The sequence below is a fragment of the Nomascus leucogenys genome, chromosome 2 (assembly GCF_006542625.1).
Source record: "Nomascus leucogenys isolate Asia chromosome 2, Asia_NLE_v1, whole genome shotgun sequence".
In the NCBI taxonomy this organism is placed as follows: Eukaryota; Metazoa; Chordata; class Mammalia; order Primates; family Hylobatidae; genus Nomascus; species Nomascus leucogenys.
Genome location: NC_044382.1, coordinates 141,669,769 through 141,694,548, shown reverse-complemented (window position 1 = coordinate 141,694,548; position 24,780 = coordinate 141,669,769). Strand labels below are relative to the sequence as shown.

Genomic DNA, 24,780 nt, shown 5'->3' with positions numbered 1-24,780 from the left:
AATGAGGAGCAAAGTCTTTGGCCTTGGAGGAGGGCCATGGCCCATTACCTATGAACTAGAGAGAAGGATGGGATTGAGCAAGTTGCATAAATTTTTGAGGGGTAACAAAGAAAAATGAATTCTTTCATTTTTAGTAATAGAGGCATTCAGTTACTGGGTGACAAAGGCCCCTGAACTATCCAGGCAGCTATATTATTCCTGGCAATCCAAAGGTTTTTAGACCTGTTCTGTCCACTACGTACTGTACTACAGTAGCCACTAGCCACATGTGACTATCCAGCATCTGAAATGTGGCTGATGCAAATTGGGATGTATTCTAAGTGTAACACACACCAGATTTCTTAAACTTCACATTAAAAGCAGAAGTATTTTCTAAAATATTGAGACTGGGCCGCCAGGCGCGGTGGCTCACGCCTGTAATCCAACACTTTGGGAGGCCGAGGTGGGCAGATCACGAGGTCAGGAGATCGAGACCATCCTGGCTAACATCGTGAAACCCCGTCTCTACTAAAAATACAAAAAATTAGCCGGGTGTGGTGGCGGGTGCCTGTAGTTCCAGCTACTCGGGAGGCTGAGGCAGGAGAATGGCGTGAACCCAGGAGGGGGAGCTTGCAGTGAGCCGAGATTGCGCCACTGCACTCTAGCCTGGGTGATAGAGCAAGTCTCCGTCTCAAAAAAAATATATCTATATATATCTATATAGATATATATATATCGAGAGAGAGAGAGAGACAGCCCCGGCATCGTGACTCACGCCTGTAATCCCAGCACCTTGGGAGGTTGAGGCGGGCGGATCACTTGAGGTCAGGAGTTTGAGACCAGCCTGGTAACATGGCGAAATCCCGTCTCTACTAAAAATAACAAAAATTAGCCGGGTGTGATGGCGGGCGCCTGTAATCCCAGCTACTTGGGAGGCTGAGGCAGGAGAATCGCTTGAAGCCGGGAGGCGGAGGTTGCACTGCGCCGAAATTGCGCCGCTTCCAGCCTGGGCGACAAAGCGAGACCCCAGCTCAAAAAATTTTTTGATTATATGTTGAAATAATACTATTTGGGATGTATGGGTTAAATAAAATATATGATTGTTTCTATTTTGACTTTTTTAATGAGGCTACTGGAAATTTTTAAATTACGTATATGGTTCGAATTATATATCTATTGGACAGTGATGTTACAGATAGAAATACAGCATAGTCAGGAGAATCGCTTGAACCAGGAGGCGAAGGTTGCAGTGAGCCGAGATGGCGCCTTTACACTCCAGCCTGAGCAACAGCGAGACTCTCTCTCAAAAAAAAAAAAAAAAAAAAAAGAAAAGAAATTCATCCGAGTGCTGCAAGGCATATCTAAGCCAACAGGCGGGAGCATCATCCGGTTTCACGCCTCTCTAAGACGCAGCCAGAGCTGCGGGACTTGAAGCGCGGAAATCTCGGCCCTGGCAGCGACTCCCCGGAAAAACTACAAGGCCCGGCGTGCACTGCGCGCCTCTGGGAGGGGGAGCCGGAAGGAACCGGCGCTTTGTGACGTCACGTCCGCCTTACGGGCGGATTCAGCTCGGTGCCTCCTAGGCGGGTGTCCTGAAGGTGGGAGCGGAGCGTTCGCGAGGCAGTGGGGCGACGGGGCAGGTGTATCCGGGCTAACTTTACGGAGTCTGTTTTTGAGGGAAGAGGTTGTGAGGACCGTATCTTCCGGGACGCGTTTCACGTTGGAAGGCGCTCCACGCCTGGAACTGTCAGCAGCCGGCGCGTGAAGAGCTCCTGCTGCGGGCGGGCGCGGGGCCTCTGGCCTGGCAGCCGCGAGACCCAGTGGGTCAGGCGCTCACGCTGTTCCCACTGCACGGCTTCAGTGCCTTGCCTGGCACGTCCTATCCTGCAACTGGCCGACTCGGGGTCCCACCCGGGCTTCTCCAACGGCCGGGAAGGGGCTCTGCTTCCGGAAGTATTTAGGAAGGGAGCCAGCGTAAAGCAGGAGTCCCTTCCTCCAAGCATCGCTAAAGCCTTTTCTCACCTGGCACCCTTTTCTTCGGAAAGGACGTCAGTTTTTTAGCTTGTTGTAACTGTTCAGAGATGCGGTCTTGTGGGCAAATAAATGCCTGTTTAGCTGAGCTGTTATTTTCAGCTAAGAAGTTCTTCAAGTTTTTCAAGATCTAGGAGGGGGTGTAGGCTCGAATTATAACGGACCCAGTGTAGCAAAACATTTATTCATTTCAGCAATTGTGCATGCTCATTCAGACGCACTACCTGAGTGAGATGATGCCGTTCTCGGCTGCTTCATCTTAAAGAGAGTCACTGTTTCTTCTGACAACTTCTACCTGCCTTGGCTATTGAGGTTTGTGAATTGCACCTCTGGTTTAATTTCAGGTCGATGGCCAGGTGGTCTTTGTAAACTATACCGCCTTGTGATGCCTCCCTAGAAATGAGAGGTGAGTCCCTTCCAAACGAGGATTCTAGGATCTCATGCTTTCTTTTCTTGACAAGGCTTGCCCTGGCCCTCTGACTTTCAAGTCACAGTGTCTCGCTTCCTGCAGATTTTTGTTTTAAATCACTGTGGTCTGATTTACCAGTATCATTCACTACAGTAGCAAGCCTGCACATTGCGCTGCAGGGGATTCATAGCAATACTATCTTTCAAAAGCTGCGTGCACTGGAGCTCAGTAAAGCCTTTTTTGTTTTTTTGAGAGGGAGTTTGGCTCTGTCACCCAGCCTGGAGTGCAGTGGCACAATCTCGGCTCATTGCGACCTCCGCCTCCGGGGTTCAAGCGATTCTCCTGCCTCAGCTTCCCGAGTACCTGGGACTACAGGCACGCGCCATCACGCCCGGCTAAGTTTTTTGTATTTTCAGTAGAGACAGGGTTTCACCACGTTGGCCAGGCTGATCTCGAACTCCTGACCTCAGGTGAGCCACAGCGCCCGGCCTTTAGTTTTGTTTTACAGTGCTTAGCTATGTCTATCACCGTACAAGCTCATCTTCTACTGAGAAGCTTTTTGTATAATTGAGTCCAAATGAGATCAGGATGTGCCTAGTGAGCATTGAGAGGGCCAAGAGTGAGAGATTTCCCTGCAAAGTATCCTAGGGATCTGCTTGATGGTTTTTTTCTTCTTCTCCCCCTTTCACCCCCACCACCAAGTAGCTCAAGGCAAATTAACCAGGAAAATCATCAAATGTTATTTCTTGTAATAGTAATCACAGTTGACCTTAATTATGCTCAACATTGTAGCAATTGCTTTTTATAAGTATTACTTATTTAACCCTCACAGTAACCCTAAGTATTATTTAATCTTCACAATAATCTAAATAGGTTAGATACTGTTATTATCACTATTTTGACAGATGAGGAAACAGACACAGCAAGATGAAGTAGTCTATTCAGCATCACAGTTAATTTGTGGCAAAGCCAAAATTAGAACCCAGAAAGGGTGAATCCAAAGCCCACACCCTTAAGTAGAGCTCTATGAGAACACGTAACTGCTGAGAAACACTTCAGTGGGGGTTTACTAGAGGGCGGTAGAGAACCACTCTGCTGTAGGGGAAAGAAGAGAAAAAATACCTAGAAAAAGAAGACAGATAAGAACATGTATCCAGAAAGATAAACCTTATACAGTGAGAGTCTGCCCAAAGCAAGTGAGTCTGCAACCCTTTACGTGCTGTTTCCAATGAAAATTGGAGTAGTGAGGACATTTCCTTCTCGTGTCCTTTAATGTTGAGTAGAGGCTGCAGACTCCTTAAAAATGTATCAGATATATAACATTAAAAAAAACTTGAAACAGTAATTTCGGGAATTGGTAGAATTTGGGGTTTCTTTGATCTTTCATTAAAGATGAAAAGGGGGCAGGGGGATAGTAGGAGAAAATGATCCGTAGAGTTCCAGATAGGGAAACCTCGGTCTGCTCCATTTGAAAGACTTGAAGCATGGATATGAGAGGCTGTAGCATCGTGCACTGGTTCTCCTTTCCGCACTTCTGATGGTTGTGGTTTTCGATCAAGGTCTCAGCACCAGCTCAGACCATGTGGACCGCGGATGAAATTGCTCAGCTATGCTATGAACACTATGGGATCAGGCTGCCCAAGAAGGGGAAGCCCGAGCCAAACCATCAGTGGACATTATTGGCAGCCGTGGTGAAGATACAATCTCCAGCTGACAAGGCCTGCGACGCCCTTGATAAGCCGGTGCAAGGTGAGACTTTTTCTCCTTGGCACGCTCCTGACTGTGGGAGATGGTAAAATTATGCATTGCTGTACCGTGCGGGGACAGTCGTGGATAGGGTGTGAACTACAATGTTAGGCATGTGTGCTTGTCCTCCGCTAGGTGGCGCAGTACCTCTAATGGCGGGAGACCGCCATGCTGGAACCGCAGCCCTTGGTTGATTGGGCCTCTGGGAATCCCCTGGGGGAGTATACAGACTGATCACACCTGAACACCGGGGAACATTCCGTTTCTCAGAACTCACACGATTTGTTTTTTCCCACAGTGACAAAAGAAGTTGTATCAATGGGAACAGGAACAAAATGCATAGGCCAGTCCAAAATGAGGAAGAGCGGTAAGCACGGGTGGGAATCTAAACAAAGATTTAGCTTGAAACCAGTGTCCATGTTTTACTCTCCTTGTCAGGGAAGAGGGGCCATGTCAGTTGAGGTGCATGGCATTTATTTCCGACTGTCAGTCCAGTTGGAAGGACAGTACTCACTTGGAGAATGGAAATCCACCATCAAAGCGGAGGCGTCTAGCAACATGCTTTCCGAATAACTGAAAGTTAACCATTATTTTCATGCTCAAACCACAGAGTCCCTGGGCTTAGCTATTCCACATTAGGTCTGGAAGGCTTTGGGTCTCTATAGCAGGTAGAGGATGTAGCTTGAGTGGCTTCTGAAGCCCAAGAAAGCAATCTTTTTTTTTTTTTTTTTTTGACTGGGAGTCTCACTCCGTCACCCAGGCTGGAGTGCAATGGGGCGATCTCGACTCACTGCTCTGCAACCTCCCCTTCCTGGGTTTAAGCGATTCTCCTGCCTCAGCAGGCACCCACCATCATGCCCAGCTAATTTTTGTATTTTTGTAGAGACGGGGTTTCACCATGCTGGCCAAGCTGGTCTTGAACTCCTGACCTTAGGTGATCTGCCCACATTGGCCTCCCAAAGTGCTGGGATTAAAAGTGTGAGCCACCGCACCTGGTAAGCAATCTTGAATGACAGGATGCTTTGAGCCTCAACAAGAATATGAAAATTCCTTAGAGATTTGGGGGTTTTTATTTGTCTGTTTCGTTGGTTTATTTTTTAAGAGACAGGGTCTCACTGGAGTACAGTAGTACCATCATAGCTCACTGCAGCCTTGAACTCCTGGGCTCAAGTAATCCTCTCACTTCAGGTTCCTGAGTAGCTGGACTACAGGTGTGCACCACTATGTGCAGCTAATTTTTTTCATTTTTATTTTGTAAAGATTTGGTCTCACTGTGTTGGCCAGGCTGGTCTCAAACTCCCAGCCTCAAGCTGTCCTCCTGCCTTGGCCTCCCAAAGTGCTGGGATTACAGGCATGAGCCACTGCATGCCAGGCCGAGAGCTGGGGTCTTTACCTCTTCTTCTAGCTAGAAGGTTCCTCTTTGAGTTGGCTTCCACCATTCTCATTGCCTTAACCTCCTGTATATGAGGAACCTGTTCCAGGATCACTGTGGATTGGATTAGATGGAATTGTATCACCATGAACACAAGTAGGATACCTCTGTACAAAAGATCTGGACCCTTGTTCTCCGAATGAGGTTTTTCTATAAATTAGTGTTTCTCAACTGGGGGTGATTTGCACCCCAGAGGACATTTGGCAATGTCTGGAGACATTTTTAGTTGTCACAACTGAGGGAGGGGTGCTAGTGTCATCTCATGGGTAGAGGCCAGGAATACTACTAAAAAACAGTCTACAGTGTATGGGATAGACCCCCCACAACAAAAAATTTTCTGGCCCAAAATGTCTACAGTGCTGGGTTGAGAAACCCTGCACCTAATGCATTGTTATTCATGATTGTGGTACCTTCTGGCAAAGCTCTCCAGGAACTACACGGCCATCCTGGGTGCTGGTGGGATTGCTGTGTTCTGCTTCTAGAAACCAGACCCTCTCCAGCTTCCATGTGTCTTCACCTGGTGTCCTATCTTTGCCACAGGAGACATCCTCAATGATAGCCATGCTGAGGTCATAGCCAGAAGGAGTTTCCAAAGGTAAAGCCACATCCCCAGAGTATGGTTCAGCAGGACTGGGGTGGGAGTCCCGGAATTTACTTTTTTTTTTTTTTTGAGGTGGAGTCTTGCTCTGTTGCCCAGGCTGAAGTGCAGTGGCATGATCTCAGCTCACTGCAACCTCCACCTGCTGGGTTCAAGCAGTTCTCCTGCCTCAGCCTCCCAAGTAGCTGAGACTACAGGCCCATGCCATCATGCTCAACTAATTTTTTGTATTTTTGGTAGAGATGGGGTTTCACCATGCTGGCCAGGCTGGTCTTGAACTCCTGACCTCGTTATCCACATGCCTCAGCCTCCCAAAGTGCTGGGATTACAGTCATGAGCCACTGCACCTCGCCCAGAATTTACATTTCTAATAAGCTCCTAGGTAATACAGATGATATTAGTCTGTAAACTACACTTCGAGTAGCAATGTGGTCTAGACGAGTGGTTCTCTCTCTCTTTTTTTTTTTTTTTTTTTTGACACAGGGTCTTGCTCTGTCACCTAGGCTAGAGTGCAGTGATGTGATCTCAGCTCATTGCAGCCTTGGCCTCCTGGGACTCAAGCAAGCCTCCCACCTCAGCCTCCTGAATAGCTAGGATTACAGGCGCATGCCACCACACCCAGCTAACTTTTCCTGGTTTTTTTTTTTTTTTTTTTTTTTTAAAGGCAGGGTGTCACTATGCTACTCAGGCTGGTCTTGGATTCCTGGGGCTCAAACGATCCTCCTGCATCAGCCTCCTAAAGTGCCGGATTTATAGGCATGAGTCACGTGCCTGGCCTGGACTAGTGGTACTCAAACTTGATTGTGCATCAGAAGAACCTAGAAGGCTTGTTAAAACCCAGATTGCTGAGCCCACCACAGAGATTCTGATGCAGCATATCTAGGGTGGAACCTCAGAAATTGGGTTTCTTCTTTTCTTTTTTATTTTTCTAAAAAAAAAAAAGAAAAGAAAAAAAAATAGAATCTCACTCTGTCACCCAAGCTGAAGTACAGCGGCAGAATCATAGCTCACTACAGCCTCAAACTCCTGGGTTTAAGCAGTCTTCCTGCCTCAGTCTCCGAAGTGGCTGGGGTTACAGATATGAGCCACCGAGGCCAGCTGAAATTGGACGTTAACAAATTTCCAGGTGATGCTGATGCTGCTGGTGCAGGGACCGCACTTTGAGAATCACTGGTCTAGAGCATTCTCATAATTCCGCATCACTACCAGTCCCATTAGTCTACAGTAAGCTGTCTTAGTTATCACCCAACCAGAGGCTTTCCCCTTAACACAGAGATTGGTTGTTCATCCTAGTAACATCTTGCAATCCTTAGGTACCTTCTCCACCAACTCCAGTTGGCAGCCGCCCTGAAAGAGGATAGCATCTTTGTCCCAGGAACTCAAAAAGGAGTGTGGAAACTTAGACGAGACCTCATTTTTGTGTTTTTCTCCAGCCATACACCATGTAAGTATATTCAAGCCTTTGGATTAATGTTACATGGCCTACTTCCTTATCTTTGTGTTATCCATAGATAGGTTTTTTCCTAAAAAGCACTAATGGCTAAAGTAGCCACAGGTAGTCACAAGTAGCCACAAGTAGTGACAGTGCCTTTTTAAGACAGGCCAGTGTACCTAATCACTTCTAAAGATTTTATCTAAAGAGAAGACAGAGGCAAGGGGTATAGAGTCTCACTCATACTATTAGTCAATTTTCAGAATCAGGATTAGGAGCGTAAGGCTGAAACCTCACAAGATGTGAAGCCAACATGGGGCTTAGAAGTCCTATAGTAACTTATCCTGAAACTCATTTCATTCATTCAGTCATTGAACAAATACTTTCTACTATTTGTCAGGCACAATATGACATACTGAGTATACAGAAATGAGTAAGACTAGCATATTGCCTACCTTCGTAGTCTTTTAGGGAATGTAGATAGTCATGGTTAGTTAGGGTAAATTTTGGTGGGTTATAAGGGTATGTTCAGGTGCATAAGACAGGAAGACCTAGCCTGGGGTGAGGGGGGCGTCGTTTCTATCTTTTGTTTTTCTTTCTTAAAAATTGAAAATAACTTCCACCTTTTGTGGATAACAACTCAGGATGGCAGCAAAATTTTCTCACCATAAAATCTTTGAAATAAGGATATAAGATTAAACTTTAAAACTTTTAAGCTTTAAAACTAACACATGCAATTAGAGCAGAGATAAGAAATCACTAATGAAGAAATAGAATAGCTGTCTAGATCTGGTCATAACTCAAATTGAAAATATAGATATAGCTTAAGAAAGAATGAGGCCAGGCACGGTGGCTCACACCTGTAATCCCGGAACTTTGGGAGTCCGACGCGGGCGGATCACCTGAGGTCGAGAGTTCCAGACCAGCCTGACCAACATGGAGAAACCCCATCTCTACTAAATATACAAAATTAGCTGGGCATGGTGGTGCTTGCCTGTAATGCCAGCTACTCGGGAGGCTGAGGCAGGAGAATCATTTGAACCCGGGAGGCAGAGGTTGCAGTGAGCCGAGATTGCGCCATTGCCCTCCAGCCTGGATGACAGGGCAAGACTGAGTCAAAAAAAAAAAAGGAAAAAAAAAAAGAGAGAGAAGAAAGAAAGAGTATGAGAAGAGTTTAAGAGTCAAAGCCCAGAAAAATGACAGGTAGGCAGCACTCATCCTTGCTCTATTCTTAGCTGTAAGGGCCCTAGTCCAAGGCCCCAAGGATGTTTCCTAATCAGCTCAGCTCCTCTCAAGCTGTAATATGCACACGAATCTCTTGGAGAACGTGCAGATTCAGATTCATTAGGTCTGGAGTGGGGCCTGAGGTTCTGCATTTCTAGCCAACTCCCAAGACATGCCAGCAGTGTGGGTCCATAGACCACACATTGAGTAGCTAGGACCGGGGTGATCCCAGTGACAGGTATAGCCTTAATGTGGAGAGAGAAACATCTGAGGATCACAGCCTGATGGCCTAATCCAAACTTGTCTAACCCACGGCCTGCCTGGCTACATGCAGACCAGGACGGCTTTGAATGTGGCCCAAGACAAATTCTTAAGCTTTCTTAAAACATTATGAGATTTTTCTTGCGATTTTTTTTTTTTTTTTTTTTTTTTTTTTAGCTCATCAATGATCGTTTGTGTTCGTGTATTTTGTGTGTGGCCCAAGACAATTTTTATTCTTCCAATGTGGCCCAGGGAAGCCAAAATACTGGACACTTACGGAGTTTGATTATGCCCTTATCAAACTCCTTAAGTCAGTGGTCAACAAACAGCTACTGATCTGTGAGAACAGTCCCTGAAAAAAAACAAGAAAGCTTAAGACTATGTAGTGAATTTTGCAAAACTAATTTCTTTCATTTTAAAGGATATGAGAGTTTTTTTAAGTGATGGTAATTGAAATTTTTTTTTTTTTTTCTCAATCTCGGCTCATTGCAATCTCCCCCTCCCGGGTTCAGGCGATTCTCCTGCCTTGGCCTCCCGAGTAGGTGGGAATATAGGCATGCGCCACCACGTCCGGCTAATTTTTTTGTATTTTTAGTAGAAACAGGGTTTCACCACGTTGGCCAGGCTGGTCTCAAACTCCTGACCTCAAGTGATTCGCCCGCCTCGGCCTCCCAAAGTGCTGGGATTACAGGCATGAACCACTGCGCCTGGCCGGTAATTGAGATTTTTGAAGATCTTCCTTGATGGAATAAAAAGTTAGCAACCTTCTGTTCATCTTAAAAATCCTCTGGAAATTTTGCTGGTAATCTTTTAAAATGTGATGTCCTCCCATGGTTTGTCTGCAGAGAGAAAGAACATTACCTAGAGAATGTAACTCTCTGGCTCCCTTGGCATTTACATCCTATGAGTAATTAATGATTTGTTGGCTGGGTTAGCTACTTCAGGCTCTTACTTATGAGTTTTATTAGCATGAGTCAGGCTCTTGCTTTCAAGCATTCTGTCAAGATCCAATTTCCAAGCCTGCAGAGTGGGAGATGGACCCTGGTGAGTTCTCCAAAGTCACTGTGACCTTGTGAGGTCTCTGGAAGTCAGCCAGCCAACCTCTCCAGATATATTCCCACTTCTGTATCTCTTGCCTTTCTCACTCTTGAGTTGTAAAGATTACAGATGTATTATTTATACACTTTAGAAAAGCAACACTCATCAGGTTAGTGTTTGAAGAAATCTTTCCCTTCTCAAGGGAGAGCTGTGGTTCTTACGACCTCTAGTTTTCTTCTGTTTCCTATAAGGACAGAGGAGGTCAGAAATCTCTAAACCAGCCAGAGGAAACACTGGAAATTTTGGAAACATTGGTTTAGACTGGGGATGTAATTTACTTTAGAGTCTTACTGTGGGGCCATGCATCATAAAATCTCCAAGATGGGGAAATTTTGAGCAATAGTTGCCAAATTTCTTTTCCTTTTTTTTTGAGATGGAATCTCCCTCTGTCACCCAGGCTGGAGTGCAGTTGTGCAATCTTGGCTCACTGCAACCTCCACCTCCCGGGTTCAAGTGGTTGTTCTGCCTCAGCCTCCCCAGTAGCTGGGACTACAGGTGCATGCCACCACGCCCAGCTAATTTTTGTATCCTTAGTAGAGACAGGGTTTCCCCATATTGGCCAGGCTGGTCTCGAACTCCTCACCTCGTGATCCGCCCACCTCGGCCTCCCAAAGTACTGGGATTACAGGCATGAGCCACCGCGCCCTGCCTGCCAAATTTCTTTATGAGATAAACCACCCACTTTTGTTTTCCAAAGCATCTTAGCAAATAGCATTCCACAAAATGCACTTGGGAAACCTTGTTCATTCTAAGCCAGTGGTTCTCAGTTTGGAAAGTTTTGCTCCCCAGGAGACTTTTCGCAACATCTGGAGACATTATTTATTTTCATACTGGGACTGGTAGTGCTGTTGGCATTTAGTAGGTAGAGACCAGGTATGCTGCTAAATATTCTATAATGTACAGGACAGCCCCCACAGCAAAGAGTGATACAGTCCAAAGTGTCATTAGTGGCCTGGCACACTGGCTCACACCTATAATCCCAGCACTTTGGGAGGCCAAGGTGGGTGGATTGCTTGAGGTCAGGAGTCACTTGAGGTCAAGACCAGCCTGGCCAACATGGTGAAGCCTCGTCTCTACTAAAAATACAAAAATTAGCCAGGCATGGTGATGTGCGCATGTAATCCCAGCTACTCAGGAGGCTGAGGCAGGAGAATCACTTGAACCCAGGAGGCAGAGATTGCACTGAGCCGAGATCACACCACTGCACTCCATCCTGGGCGACAGAGCAGACTGCATCTCAAAAAAATGTCATTAGTACAGTGGTTGAGAAACCCTGGCCTAAACCCGTGTTTCCAAAACTTCCTAGTGATAAAAATTAGCTCAGATCTTTGTTAAAATATTCCGTTTTGCATACCCTTCTCCAGAAATTCCAACTCACTGGGTCCAGGATAGAGTCTTCAACAAGAGCCCCAGAGGATTCTTATTAGGGAATTGTGTGCATGTGCTCTTAACTCATCTCAGGTCAGCTGGGAGAATAGATGAAGTCAGTAGTTCTCAAACTTGAGCTTGCATCAGAATCACCTGGAGAGCTTGTTAAAAACACACTGCTGGGTTCTGCCTCCAAAGTTTCTGATTCAGCAGGTCTACTGTGGGTCCCAAGAGTTTGCATTTCTGATGAATTCCCAAGAGATCCCATTGTGGCTGGTCCAGGGACCTCACTTGAGAACCGTTTGTTCAAGTGGGTTCATTCTCTGCAGGTGGGGATGCCTCCATCATTCCGATGCTTGAGTTTGAAGATCAGCCTTGCTGTCCTGTCTTCAGAAATTGGGCCAACAGCTCATCAGTAGAAGCCAGTAGTAACCTGGAAGCTCCTGGAAATGAAAGAAAATGTGAAGACCCTGACAGTCCTGTAACCAAAAAGATGAGACTTGAGCCTGGGACTGCGGCTGGGGAGGTCACCAACGGAGCAGCTCGCCATCAGAGTTTTGGCAAGCAGAAAAGTGGCCCAATCTCACCAGGCAACCGCTGTGATCTCACTGTAGGGGGACTGGCTGCTGTCACCAGAATAGCCCCTGGTAGTGCCAAAGTGATAGACGTTTATAGAACTGGAGCCAAGTGTATACCTGGAGAAGCTGGAGACTCCGGGAAGCCTGGTGCTGCTTTTCACCAGGTGGGGCTGCTCCGAGTGAAGCCAGGCCGTGGAGACAGAACACGCTCCATGTCCTGCAGTGACAAGATGGCCCGATGGAACGTCCTTGGATGCCAAGGGGCACTGTTGATGCACTTCCTAGAAGAGCCCATCTACCTGTCAGCTGTGGTCATTGGGAAGTGCCCATATAGCCAGGAAGCCATGCAGAGAGCACTGATTGGAAGGTGAGAGGGTAGGGAGGGCTCAATTGGAACAGTCATTCCAAGAGGCAGTCTGAGAGTAAGGCCTAAGAGCATTAAGAATCTCCATACCTTTTGATCCAGCAGTTCCACTTCCAGGAATTTGTCTTAAGGAAATAAAGTATTTGAACATTTAGCTTTGTATATAATTTTTTTTTGTTTTTTTGAGATGGATTCTTGCTTTGTCACCGAGGCTGAGGTGCAATGGCGAGCTCTGGGCTCACTGCAGCCTCCGCCTCCTGGGTTCAAGCGATTCTCCTGCCTCAGCTTCATGAGTAGCTAGGACTACAGGCATGTGCCACCACGCCTGGCTAATTTTTGTATTTTTAGTAGAGACGGGGTTTCACCATGTTGGTCAGGCTGGTCTCAAACTCCTGACCTCAGGTGATCCATTTGACTCGGCCTCCCAAAGTGCTGGGATTACAGGTGTGAGCCACTGAGCCTGGCTAATAATTTTTTTTAAAAAGAAAAAGTAAACAACTGAAATCCCCAGTAATAGGAAATTAAGTGTTTTCTTTGTCGTTAATATTGATGAATAGCTGGGCATGGTGGCTCATGACTGTAATCCCGACACTTTGGGAGGTCGAGGGGGGCGGATTGCTTGAGCGCAGAAGTTCTAGACCAGCCTAGGTAACATGGGGAAACCCCGTCTTTACAAAAAATACAAAAACTAGCCAGATGTGGCACGTACCTGTAGTCCTAGAATAGGGGAGCTGAGGCAGGAGGATCACCTGACCCTGGGAAGATTGAGGCTGCAGTGAACCAAGATCATTCCACTGCACACCAGCCTGGGTGACAGACCCTGTCTCAAATGAAATAATAATAATATTGATGAATATTTAATGTGGAAACATGTTCATAGTGTTTAAAGAACAGTTTAGAAGATAAAAAGCCAGTTTTGGTCTTAAAGTACATCCACACATAAGAAAAATTGTAAGAGGATGAGTGCCAAGGTATTATTAATAATCTCTGAGTTGTATTATGAGTGGTTTTTTTCTTCTTTGTTTTTACTATATTTTCTAATTTTTCTACAGTGTACATACATTGCCATTATATATGTTTTTTTAACCCTTAACATTAGTTTGGGGTTTTCAAAATGTTTTTGTAGTGACAAGGTTTCACTGGGTCTCACCCAGGCTGGAGTGCAGTGGTACAATCATAGTTTACTACAGCCTCCAATTCCTGAGGTCAAGTGGTCCTCCTGCCTCAACCTTCTGAATAGTTAAGATTACAGGCACAAGCCACCACACTTGGCTGATTTTTAAATTTTTTTTGTAGAGACGGGGTGTTGTTGGGTTACCCAGGCTGGTCTTGAACTCCTGGCCTTAAGTAATTCTCCCACCTTGGCCTGCCAAAGTGTTGGGATTATAGGTGTGAGCCATCTCACCCAGCCCTAAACATTAGTTTTATTTTTTTTAAAGTTAAAAGTCAAAGGATGACCACTCAAGTGTGGTCTCCCTAAAGGAGGCAGCCAAACTCAATGCTGTAGTAAATGAGGGCAGGGCAAAGCCATGGCCAGGGCAAGACTCGTAGGTCCATATCAAATGTGAAGCCTCAAGGTATGGTCCAGCAATTCCACTGCTAGGTACAACCCAAAATAAATGAAAACATACATTCACACCGGTAGGCCAGGTACAGTAGCTCATGCCTATAATCCTAGCATCTTGGGAGGTCAAGTCAGGCAGATTGCTTGAGTCCAGGAGTTCAAGACCAGCCTGGGCAACATGAGGAAACCCTGTCTCTACAAAAAATACAAAATTTAGCCAGGCATGGTGGCACACACTTGTAGTCCCATCTGCATGGGGAGCTGATGTGGGAGGATCACCAGAGCCATGGGAAGTTGAGGCTGCAGTGAACTGAGATTTCACCACTGCACTCCATCCTAGACAACAGAGTGAGACCCTGTCTCCAAAAAAAAAAAAAAAAAGTATATATGTATATAACAAAAACCTGTACATAAATATTCACAACAGCATTATTCATGATAGACAAAAAGACAAAAGTCCATTAGGGGATGAATGGATGAATCAAATGTCATATATCCATACAATGGACTATGATTCAGCCATAAAAAGGACTGAAGTACTGTTACATGCTGCAGCCTGGATGAACTTGAACACATACTGCTAAGTGAAAGAAATCACATGTTGTATAATTTTATTTATGTGAAATATCTAGAAGAGGCAAATCCATAAAGACAGATAATAGCTTAGTAGTTACCACAGGCTAGGTGCTGTGGCTCATGCCTGTAATGCCAGCACTTTGGGAGGCTGGAGTGGGAGGATCGCTTGAGCCAAGGAGTTTAAGACCAGCCCGGGTAATATGGCAAAACCCCATCTCTACAAAAAATTTAAAAATTAGTCGGACATGGTGGTGCATGCCTATAGTCTCAGCTGCTTGGGAGGCGGAGGTGGGAGGATCGCTTGAGACCAGGGGGCAGAAGTTGCAGTGAGCCGAGGTCATGCGACTGCACTCCAGTCTGAGCAACAGAGACCCTATCTCAAAAAAACAAAAAGTTTAAGTGGTTACCAGAGAGTGAATGCTAATAGGTACGAGGTTTCTTTTTGGGGTGATGAAAGTTCCTTAAATTACATTACCGTGATGGTGGTGCAGTCCTATGAATATACTAAAAACAATTGAATTATCTACTTTAAATGAGCATATTTTATGGTATGTGAACTATATCCCTATAAAGATTTTTTTTTTTTTTTTTTTTTTTTTTTTAAAGCCAACCCTAGGCACTGTGCCCGGGATGTTTTCTGTTTTTCCTATTCTGGTACTTGCAGTTGCTATCTGCTTCATTCTAGACCGGCATCATGTTGGCATCTAGTTTGTTCAAACATACAAGAGAAAAAAATGAAGCTTTTATATTATAGGATAATTTTGGGTTTTGGTGTGTTTGAAGGATTCCCTAGGAAGCAGGTGCTAACACATTAATGTTTCTGCTTAAAGTTTTCAAGTTTCTCAAAGCCTATATCAGGAATGGAGTTTGGTGTTACATCCCTGAAGGATGTTGACTTGATTCTTAGTTATCCCTGCAGACTGAGGGAGAAGGATCTTCTTCCAGCCATGAGGTTCTTACAATCTTGATTCTATTCTGGAACACTGTCTGCCCAAATAAATAAACAAATCCCCACACCTGCTAAGGCTCAGGGGTGACGATGTGAGCCACAGTCCCAGATACTGTTTTCTCTAGGCATGCACCTAAACTGAATGCATTTTCCCTTACATTTAGGTGTCAGAATGTATCTGCTTTACCAAAAGGCTTCGGAGTTCAAGAACTAAAAATACTGCAGTCAGATTTACTATTTGAACAGAGCCGCTGTGCAGTGCAGGCAAAAAGGGCTGACAGCCCAGGTCGACTTGTTCCTTGTGGGGCAGGTAAGAGATCCGGGTTAGACCTGCCCTGGAGTAACTGCTCCCCTGACTGAGAGTGGCCCTGGAGGGTCTGCATCCTCCCAGCCTAGGAAGGCAGTTCACCACTCTAGTGGCCAGTAGTGCGGGCTTTAGAGACACCCATACTGGGTCAGGTTTAGGCTGTTGTGACCCCTGGCGTGTTATTTACCCTCCCTTGGCCTCAGTTTCTTTGTCTTCAGATTAGAAGAATATCATTTATCAGGGTTATTGGGAAGATTCAGTGAGAAATTCTGTTTAATGCATTTCCTGTGTGCCCAGCAAATAATAAATGCTCAGTGATTGTTAGCTATCATAATAATAATGAATTATGAACCACTTAGACTACTGTACCCTGGAGGCCAAGCATCCCAGTAACAGTCATTCTCTGTGACATCATAATCAGCTCTCATGGGTCTGTAGAGTCAGAGAGATATTTTTATTAAATACTTCTGACTTTCACAAGAAATTGAACAGTTTTAACCCTAGAATCTTATCTTTTCATAGCCATCAGCTGGAGTGCAGTTCCTGAGCAGCCTTTGGATGTTACTGCCAATGGCTTTCCACAGGGAACAACAAAGAAAACAATTGGAAGCCTTCAGGCAAGGTACAGCATATTAGGACAGGAGGAGATGGTGGCTGTGAACTCACACTCTACCACTATCTAATTCTAGAACATTTTTATTACCCCAAAAAGAACAACCATACCCATTAGTAGTAACTACCTATCCCACCCTCTCCTCAACCCTTGGAAACCTCTGATTTACTTAATTTACTTCCTATCTCTGTGGATTTGTCTAGTCTGGACATTTTCTATCATTGGAATCCTACAGCGTATGATGTTTTGTATCTGGCTTCTTTCACTTAGCATAGTGTTTTGGAGGTACATCGTGAGGTAGCTGTATCAGTACTTCATTACTATTCATGACTTGAATAATATCCCATTGTGTGGATGTACCACATTTTGTTTGCCATTCATTCATGAATGGACGTTTGGGTTGTTTCACTCTTTGGCTATTGTGAATAGTGCTGCTGTGCAGAACTATGAACATTTCATGTACCACTTTTTGCATGGCCATAAGTTTTCAATTTTCTTGGGTGTACCTAGGAGTAGTATTACTGGGTCATATGGTAATTGTTATGTTTAACTTTTTGAGGAACTGCTAAACTATTTTCCATAGCAGCTGTACCATTTTACGTTCTACCAGCAATGTATGAGAGTTCCAATTACCCTGAATCCTTTACAGTACTTGTTACTGCCTTTTTTATTGTAGTCATTCTAGTGGGTATGAAATGGTATCTCATTACAGTCTTTTTCTTTTTTTTTTTTTTTTTTTGAGATAGAGTCTTGCTCTGTCACCTGGGCTGGAGTGCAGTGGCATAATCTTGGCTCACTGCAACCTCCGCCCCCAGGGTTCAAGTGATTCTCCTGCCTCAGCCTCCCTAGTAGCTGGGACTGTAGGCATGTACTACCACACAGGCTAATTCTTGTATTTTTAGTAGAGAGGAGTTTTGCCTGTTGGCCAGGCTTGTCTCAAACTGCTGACCTCAAGTGATCCACCCGCCTCAGCCTCCCAAAATGCTGGGATTACAGGTGAGAGCCATCTCACCCGGCCTCATTACAGTTTTGATTTGCATTTACATTTCCCTAATGACAAACAGTGTTGAGCATCTTTTTATGTACTTATTAGCCATTTATCTCTCTACAGCCTCCCAAGTAGCTGGGACTACAGATGCCCACCACCACACCCAGCTAATTTTTTTTGCATTTTTAGTTGAGACAGGGTTTCACGATGTTGGCCAGGCTGGTCTTGAATTCCTGACCTTGTGATCTGCCCACCTCGGCCTCCCAAAGTGCTGGAATTACAGGCGTGAGCCACCGTGTGCTGCCTATAACTGGTAGTTTTTGAGTGTTCACTTATTGAGGTCTTCTTACATATATTTCAGTAAGTTTTATAGCTTACTTTATATAAATGTTTCACATCTTGTATTAGATTTATTCCTTGAATGTATATTAGTTATCTGTTTCTATATAACAGATTACCCCCAAAATAACAGCTTAAAACAACAATATACATTTATTATTTCACATGGTTTATGTGGGTCTGGAATTGAGGAGGAGCTTAGCTAAGTAATTGTGGCTCAGCAATTTATGAAATTGCAGTCCATTATGGCAGCCAGGGCTACAGTCATCTGAAGACTTGACTGGGGCTCAAGGATCCAGTTCCAAAATGGTTCCCTTGCATGGCTGACAGGTCAGTGTCAGCTGTTGGCAGGAGGCTTCAGTTCCTTATAACAAGGGCCTCTCCACAAGGCTGCCAGAGTATTCAGCTTCACGACCCAGTGGCTGGCTCCCCGCAGAACAGGCAATCCAAGAGAGCAAAGCAGAAGCCACAGTGTCTTTTATGACCTAGCCTCAGAAGCCAGAGTCTATAATATCTTAATGGTTATTCAGATCAGCCCTATTAAGTATGGGAGGGGATTGCTAAGGGGCATGAATACCAGGAGGCAAGAATCACTGGGGACCATTCTGGAGTTTGGCTATCACAGATGCTATTTTACGTAGCTTTTTGTCACATTTTCTGGTTATTACTGTTGAAATTAAGCTTTTGTTCCTCTTTGTGGCAATTACTGTTGGTTGCTAGATAAAAACACTAACCTTACCGTTATCACTAGAATAATAATTCTACTCCTATAATCCCAACACTTTGGGAGGCTGAGGTGGAGGATTGCTTGAAGCCAGGAGTTCGAGACCAGCCTGGGCAACAAAATGAGACACCCCCCCCCAATCTCTAAAAAACAAACAACAGCAACAACAAAAACCCAAAAGAATAATAATTCTACTAATTTGTCTGGGAATTCTTTTAGGATTTGGGGATTTTTGTTTGTTTGTTTGTTTTGAGACAGAGTTTCACTCTTACCACCCAGGCTGGAGTACAGTGGTGCGATCTTGGCTCACCACAACTTCTGCCTCCCAGGTTCAAGCAGTTCTCCTGCCTCAGCCTCCCCAGTAGCTGGGATTACAGGCGCCTGCCATCTCACCCAGCTAATTTTTTGTATTTTTAGTAGAGATGGGATTTTGCCGTGTTGGGCAGGCTGATCTTGAACTCCTGACCTCAGGTGATCCACCCGCCTCAGCCTCCTAAAGTGCTGGGATTACAGATATAAGCCACCACACCCAGCCTCCTTTGGGATTTTTTAAATGTCGATCATCATATACAAATACAGCTGACTTTTGAACAATGTGGGTGTTAGTGGTGCCAACCCCCCTTGCAGTCAAAAATCTGCATATAACTTTGGGTTCTCCAAAAACATCAAGGCTATTGTTGACCAGAAGCCTTGACATAAACAATTAACACATATTATGTATGTTATGTGTATTATATACGTATTCTTACAGTAAAGCAAAATTAAAAAAGAGAATATTATTAAGAAAATCATAAGGAATAGGCCAGGTGCTGTGGCTCACATCTGTAATCCCAGCACTCTGGGAGGCTGAGGCAGGCAGATTACCTGAGGTCAGGAGTTCAAGACCAGTCTGGCCATGGCGAAACCCTGTCTCTACTAAAAATATAAAAATTAGCCAGGCGTGGTGGTATGTGCCTGTAATCCCAGCTACTTGGGAGGCCAAGGCAGGAGAATTGGTTGAACATAGGAGGCAAAGGTTGCAGTGAGCCAAGATCACGGCATTGCACTCCAGCCTGGGCCACAGAATGAGACTCCATTTCAAAAACAAAAAAGAGAAAAAATCATAAGGAATAGAAAATATATTTATTCATTAAGTGGAAGTGGATCATGATAAAGGTCTTTATCCTCATCATCTTCATGTTGAGTAGGCTAAGGAGGAGGAGATGAAAAAGAGGGTTTGGTCTTGCTATCTCAGGGGTTGCAGAGGCAAAAGAAAATCTATGTGTAAGTGGACCCACACAGTTCAAACCTGTGTTGTCCAAGGGTCAGCTGTAGTGTTTCTTCCCAGTCTTCTGTTCCTTTTATTTCTCTTACTGTGTTGACTAGAACTGACAATATCAAAATCATCTGCAGATGATGACTTGGTTTTTGTTTTTCACTTCTCTCTTCTGTCCTGCTGGCCAGAACATTCTGTATAATGTTGAATAAAAGCTGTGATAGCAAGTACCCCTTGTCCTATTCCTGATTTTAAGGACATATATTTGCTATAGGTTTTTTATAGTTGCCCTTTATAAATTTAAGTACTCTTCCCGAGTCCTAGTTTGCCAAAAGGTTTTTAATCAAAAGATGTTGAATTCTACTAAATGCTTTCTTTGCATATATTTTCCCCATAATTATATATATGTATGTGTGTGTGTGTATTTTTTTCTTTTTTTTTTTTTTTTTTTGAGACAGAATCTCACTCTGTCACCCAGGCTGGAGGGCACTGGCACAGTCTCTGCTCACTGCAACCTCCGCCTCCTGGGTTCAAGTGATTCTCGTGCTTCAGCCCCCTGAGTAGCTGGGATTACAGGCATGCGCCACCCCTCCCACCTAGTTTTTGTATTTTTAGTAGAGATGGGGTTTCACCATGTTAGCCAGGCTGGTCTCAAACTCCTGACCTCAGGTGATCTGCTCACTCACCTCAGCCTCCCAAACTGCTGGGATTACAGGCATGAGCCACTGTGTCTGGCCATCCCTAATAATATTGTTTTTCTTTAATTTGTTCATGAGAGTTCCATTAATTTTTGCATTGTTTTCATGCTAAAGTGGCCTCATCTTCCTGAGTGCCAGCAGCCACTCCAGCTAAGGCCTTGGGAGAGCAGTGTCTGAGGGCTCAGGGTTCCCCTTTAAGCAGCAATTCCTGAAGTAGGCTAGTTTCCAGCCAGGTGAGGGAGATTTTGTGCAGACTCCATAATTCCCTACTTTACATGTAGCAGTGATGGTCACTGTGTCCAAGCTGAGGGTGCGGTCTGCTAGGATGATGCAGAGTGTGGTGTGTAAAAGTGAGACTGCACATTGTTGGTACATACAGCATTTCCCAATTTCTAGATGCTGCTCATGAATTGTATACATGAGGGAAAGGAAGGCAACCACGAAGTTGTGGGTGGGCTCATAAAGAGTCAACACTCACTTCCTTAAGTATTCCAAACCATGACCTCCACCCAGAATTTTGTTGTTTAGGAGCAAACGCTTGGTCTCCAAAGGCCTGTGATGCCCATGGCAGGAGTCCAGGGATTCTGCCTTAGGTGGCTCGTCCAAGTGGATTTTATAATGACAGTTCACACAGGTAACAGCACTCAAGTGTTTGAAACAAAGTTTTCCATTTCTTGTAAACCCATAGGGGCCAGCTCCCTTGAAAGGATTTAGCCAGAAGTGTCTTACAGATATCGTGGGGCAAAATTTCGTAATTGCACCTCAGGGTACCCGTTTGGGCTTGTCACTTTAATGATCCCATTGCTGATGACATTTCTTAAGGTTAGACTCATTTTTGTACGTCAACCTAATCAGACATCCAGGTCTGGATTTTCTCCTCACCAAGTACAAGTGAAAACGAGGGGCTCTGGCACCTTCAAACCTAAAAACCACATGAAGCCTGGCATCTTTGATAGGGGCTTGGAACATACTAAACACTTAATAAATCATCTTTGCCTTCTTTTTCCAAACAGATCCCAAATCAGCAAAGTGGAACTCTTCAGATCATTCCAGAAGCTGCTAAGCAGAATTGCAAGGGACAAGTGGCCACACTCCCTCAGGTGATGCTGTTGACCTATGTTTTCTCATATTTAGGAAGACAACTGTTTTGATTCTGGCTTGTGAGTAGCAAGAAGCTTTGGCAGGAGTGGTGGTTCAGCAAGCCAATGGCACTTACTGTTGACCACAAGTTCTTCTTTCCCCATAGCCCTATTTGCAGATACGTGCATGATCTGAGATGCAGAGGATGGGTAGTTTGGTGGTAGAGAGTTATAAAAAACTAAGGATAGAACTGGGGCTTGGCCATTCTAGGCCCTCCTTTGATTCCACCCCTGGATGGAGATTGCTGTGGAAATGGGAGTGCTCTAAGAGCAATATATTCTGTTACAATTGTTACTTCTCTTTTCCTTTTGAACTTGCAGCTCCATGACTTAAATTGCTCTTCAAACAAAATTTCAAAGAACTTTAAAACCACTCTTGGGAACAAGTAGGTGGGTGCAGTAACATTCTGACAGTGACCACCTAGAGTTAGGTGAAGTTTCACAGGTGTAGGACACAGTTCCCACAAAACTGTCTTCGTTTCAGACAACTACCACAAGTTAAGGAAAGCCCCAAACCACGCATACTTCTGACCAACTGGCTACAAATTTGAGTGTCTCCACTCCCCCTCATGTTCGGTCATTCACCAGAACATCTCTCAGAACTGAGAAAAGCACTATAGTTGCCATTAAAGTTTTATTATGAAGGCTACAGATCAGTACTAGCTAAAAGGAGAGAGATATAGGGTAAGATATGAGAGGGTCCCAAAGGCAGAGCTTCCATGTCCTCAGGACACATCACCTTCCCAGCACATTGCTGCACATCACCAACCAGGAATCTCACTCAGACATCAGTGTCCAAAGTTTTTGTTGGAGTTTCATTAGCTATTATGATTGATTGAATTATTGGCCACATGATGTGATTGAACTTAATCTCCAACCCCCTCCTCTCCCAAGAGTTCAAACTGAAATCATGTGTCTCAGAGCCCTAATTTTCTATATGGTTGGTCTTTCCGGCATGGCCAATATCATGCAGAAACTATCTCGGGGGCCCACCATGAGTCACCTGGTTAAACATAAACTCACGTGTGATCAGAGGGATCTACCATGCAGTACAAAGACACTTCCAGAAACTCCAAAGCTTAGAGGCTCCCAGGAACTGGTGACAAAGACCAAATGAATCCTTCATTATATGACAGTGGGGAAACTAAGGAGTAGCTAGAAACTTCTATATGAAGAGGCATCGCCATCGCGCATACTGAAGTGATGCATCTGTGGTCAGTTGGCTTCTTTCTTGGGTTTCCATATATTCTATATGTCAAATCTGATGGTTTCCATATATTGTGTATGTCAAAACTGAATTTAGGTGAGGAGATACTTCTAAGACGGAGTTTTGCTCCTGTTAACCAGGCTGGAGTGCAGTGGCGCAACTTCAGCTCACTGCAGCCTCCGCCTCCGAGGTTCAAGTGATTTTCCTGCCTCAGTCTCCAGAGTAGCTGGGATTACAGGCACCCGCCACCATGCCTGGCTAATTTTTTGTATTTTTAGTAGGGACGGGGTTTCACCATGTTGACCAGGCTGGTCTTGAACTACTAACCTCAGGCGATCCACCCGCCTCAGCCTCCCAAAGTGCCAGGATTACAGGCGTGAGCCACCGCCTGGCATGTATGTTTGTTTGTTTTTGAGATAGGGTAGCTGAGACAATTAAGGGAAGTGTTGCATGTGACCAAGAGCCTGGTTTGTAGTAGGGTTTTGATAACTGGTAGTTTCTTTTTTTTTTTTTTTTTTTTTTTGATACAGTGTCTCGCTCTGTTGCCCAGGCTGTGTAGTACAGTGGTCCAATCTTAGCTTATAGGAACCTCCGCTTCCTGGGTTCAAGTGATTCTCCTACCTCAGCCTCCCAGGTAGCTGGGACTACAGGTGCCCGCCACCACGCCTGGCTAATTTTATATTTTTAGTAGAGATGGGGTTTCACCATGTTGGCCAGGCTGGTCTCAAACTCCTGACCTCAGGTGATCCGCCCGCTTCAGCCTCCCAAAGTGCTGGGATTACAGGTGTGAGCCACCATGCCTGGCCTAGAAAACTTTTAAACCAAAAATGTAGACAGTTATTTTTATTTTATCTGATTCCACTGGGACCATAGAAACCTAGAATTCTGTTCATTCTTAACTGTTTTAATTCATGTTGCTTTCTCGTGAATTCCCTACAAAGGAGACAGAGTTGCTCTAGGAAAGTGTCAAAAGTCAAAATAAAAATGTAAAGACAAATCTCTAAATTTAATGTCTTATTTGGGATACAAGAAATTCAAGACATACAGACTGGGTGGTCTTCAATATGTCTGAAGAACAAAGGGAAGGTTAGAGGTTTTATTTTTCAAAAAAGAAATGTAACATACTGTTCAAGAAGGTTCATTAGCGTGAGTAAAGTTGTGAGGAGCTGCCAAGTGATGGCATTGGGTAAAACTATTCTTAAAGTCTGCAGCAGGTTGGTTCAGTAGCTGTTAGATAAAACTGGCAGGCAGTTTTAGCAGCCAGGCTTGCAGAGAGTGCATTCTTGGAGCAATGTTATGCGCCCTGAGTGTTTTTCACCCCGGCTTCTCAACTCTGTTTTAGTTGAGTATGACAAGAATAATGTAGTTTGTATGATCAACTTTCACAAAAGCATACTGAACTCCTTCTCTTCCTAAGTCTCTCATTACAAGTCTGTCCAGTTGCTTGCTCAGGTGTCTGGTGGCCCCCAGGGTGGGCTATTCAGTGAGAACCTGTGTATTTGGTGGCCTGTGTGCATTAGGGTGCAGAAGCTGGATACCTACCAGGAGTACAAGGAGGCTGCGTCCTCTTACCAGGAAGCCTGGAGCACACTCCGGAAGCAGGCGTTTGGATCCTGGATCAGAAACCCACCAGATTATCACCAGTTCAAGTGAGAAGGAAATGTTTGCTCTGGTAGCAGGACCCTTCATCCTGAACTGCCTTCCTCCACGCAGGACAAGTCTTAGCTTTTTTGGTAGTTAAATCAGGGAACATTCTTTCTGAGCATTGCATCTCTGTTGTGTAATACAGATGGCATCTGGAACTTAGAGCAGGCTATACTTGATTGAAGTAGCTCTCTGCTAAAATGGCATCTCACTAATGACCTCACTATCTGACTTCCATTGTGTTTTATTGCTTCTCT

At 44.7% G+C, this 24,780-nt stretch overlaps 1 protein-coding gene across 1 annotated transcript; it reads left to right on the top strand.

Annotated features, from left to right (window-relative positions):
• Window positions 1-3,984: 3,984 nt before the first annotated feature.
• On the top strand, window positions 3,985-24,746 carry ADAT1 (adenosine deaminase tRNA specific 1). The gene is made up of 9 exons (XM_030819051.1): window positions 3,985-4,168; window positions 4,464-4,532; window positions 6,138-6,192; window positions 7,509-7,639; window positions 11,908-12,523; window positions 15,774-15,919; window positions 16,439-16,538; window positions 21,547-21,633; window positions 24,400-24,746. The coding sequence occupies exons 1-9, from the start codon at window positions 4,000-4,002 to the stop codon at window positions 24,530-24,532; spliced, it is 1,506 nt and encodes a 501-aa protein (XP_030674911.1). The 5' UTR covers window positions 3,985-3,999; the 3' UTR covers window positions 24,533-24,746.
• The last annotated feature ends 34 nt before the right edge of the window (window positions 24,747-24,780 follow it).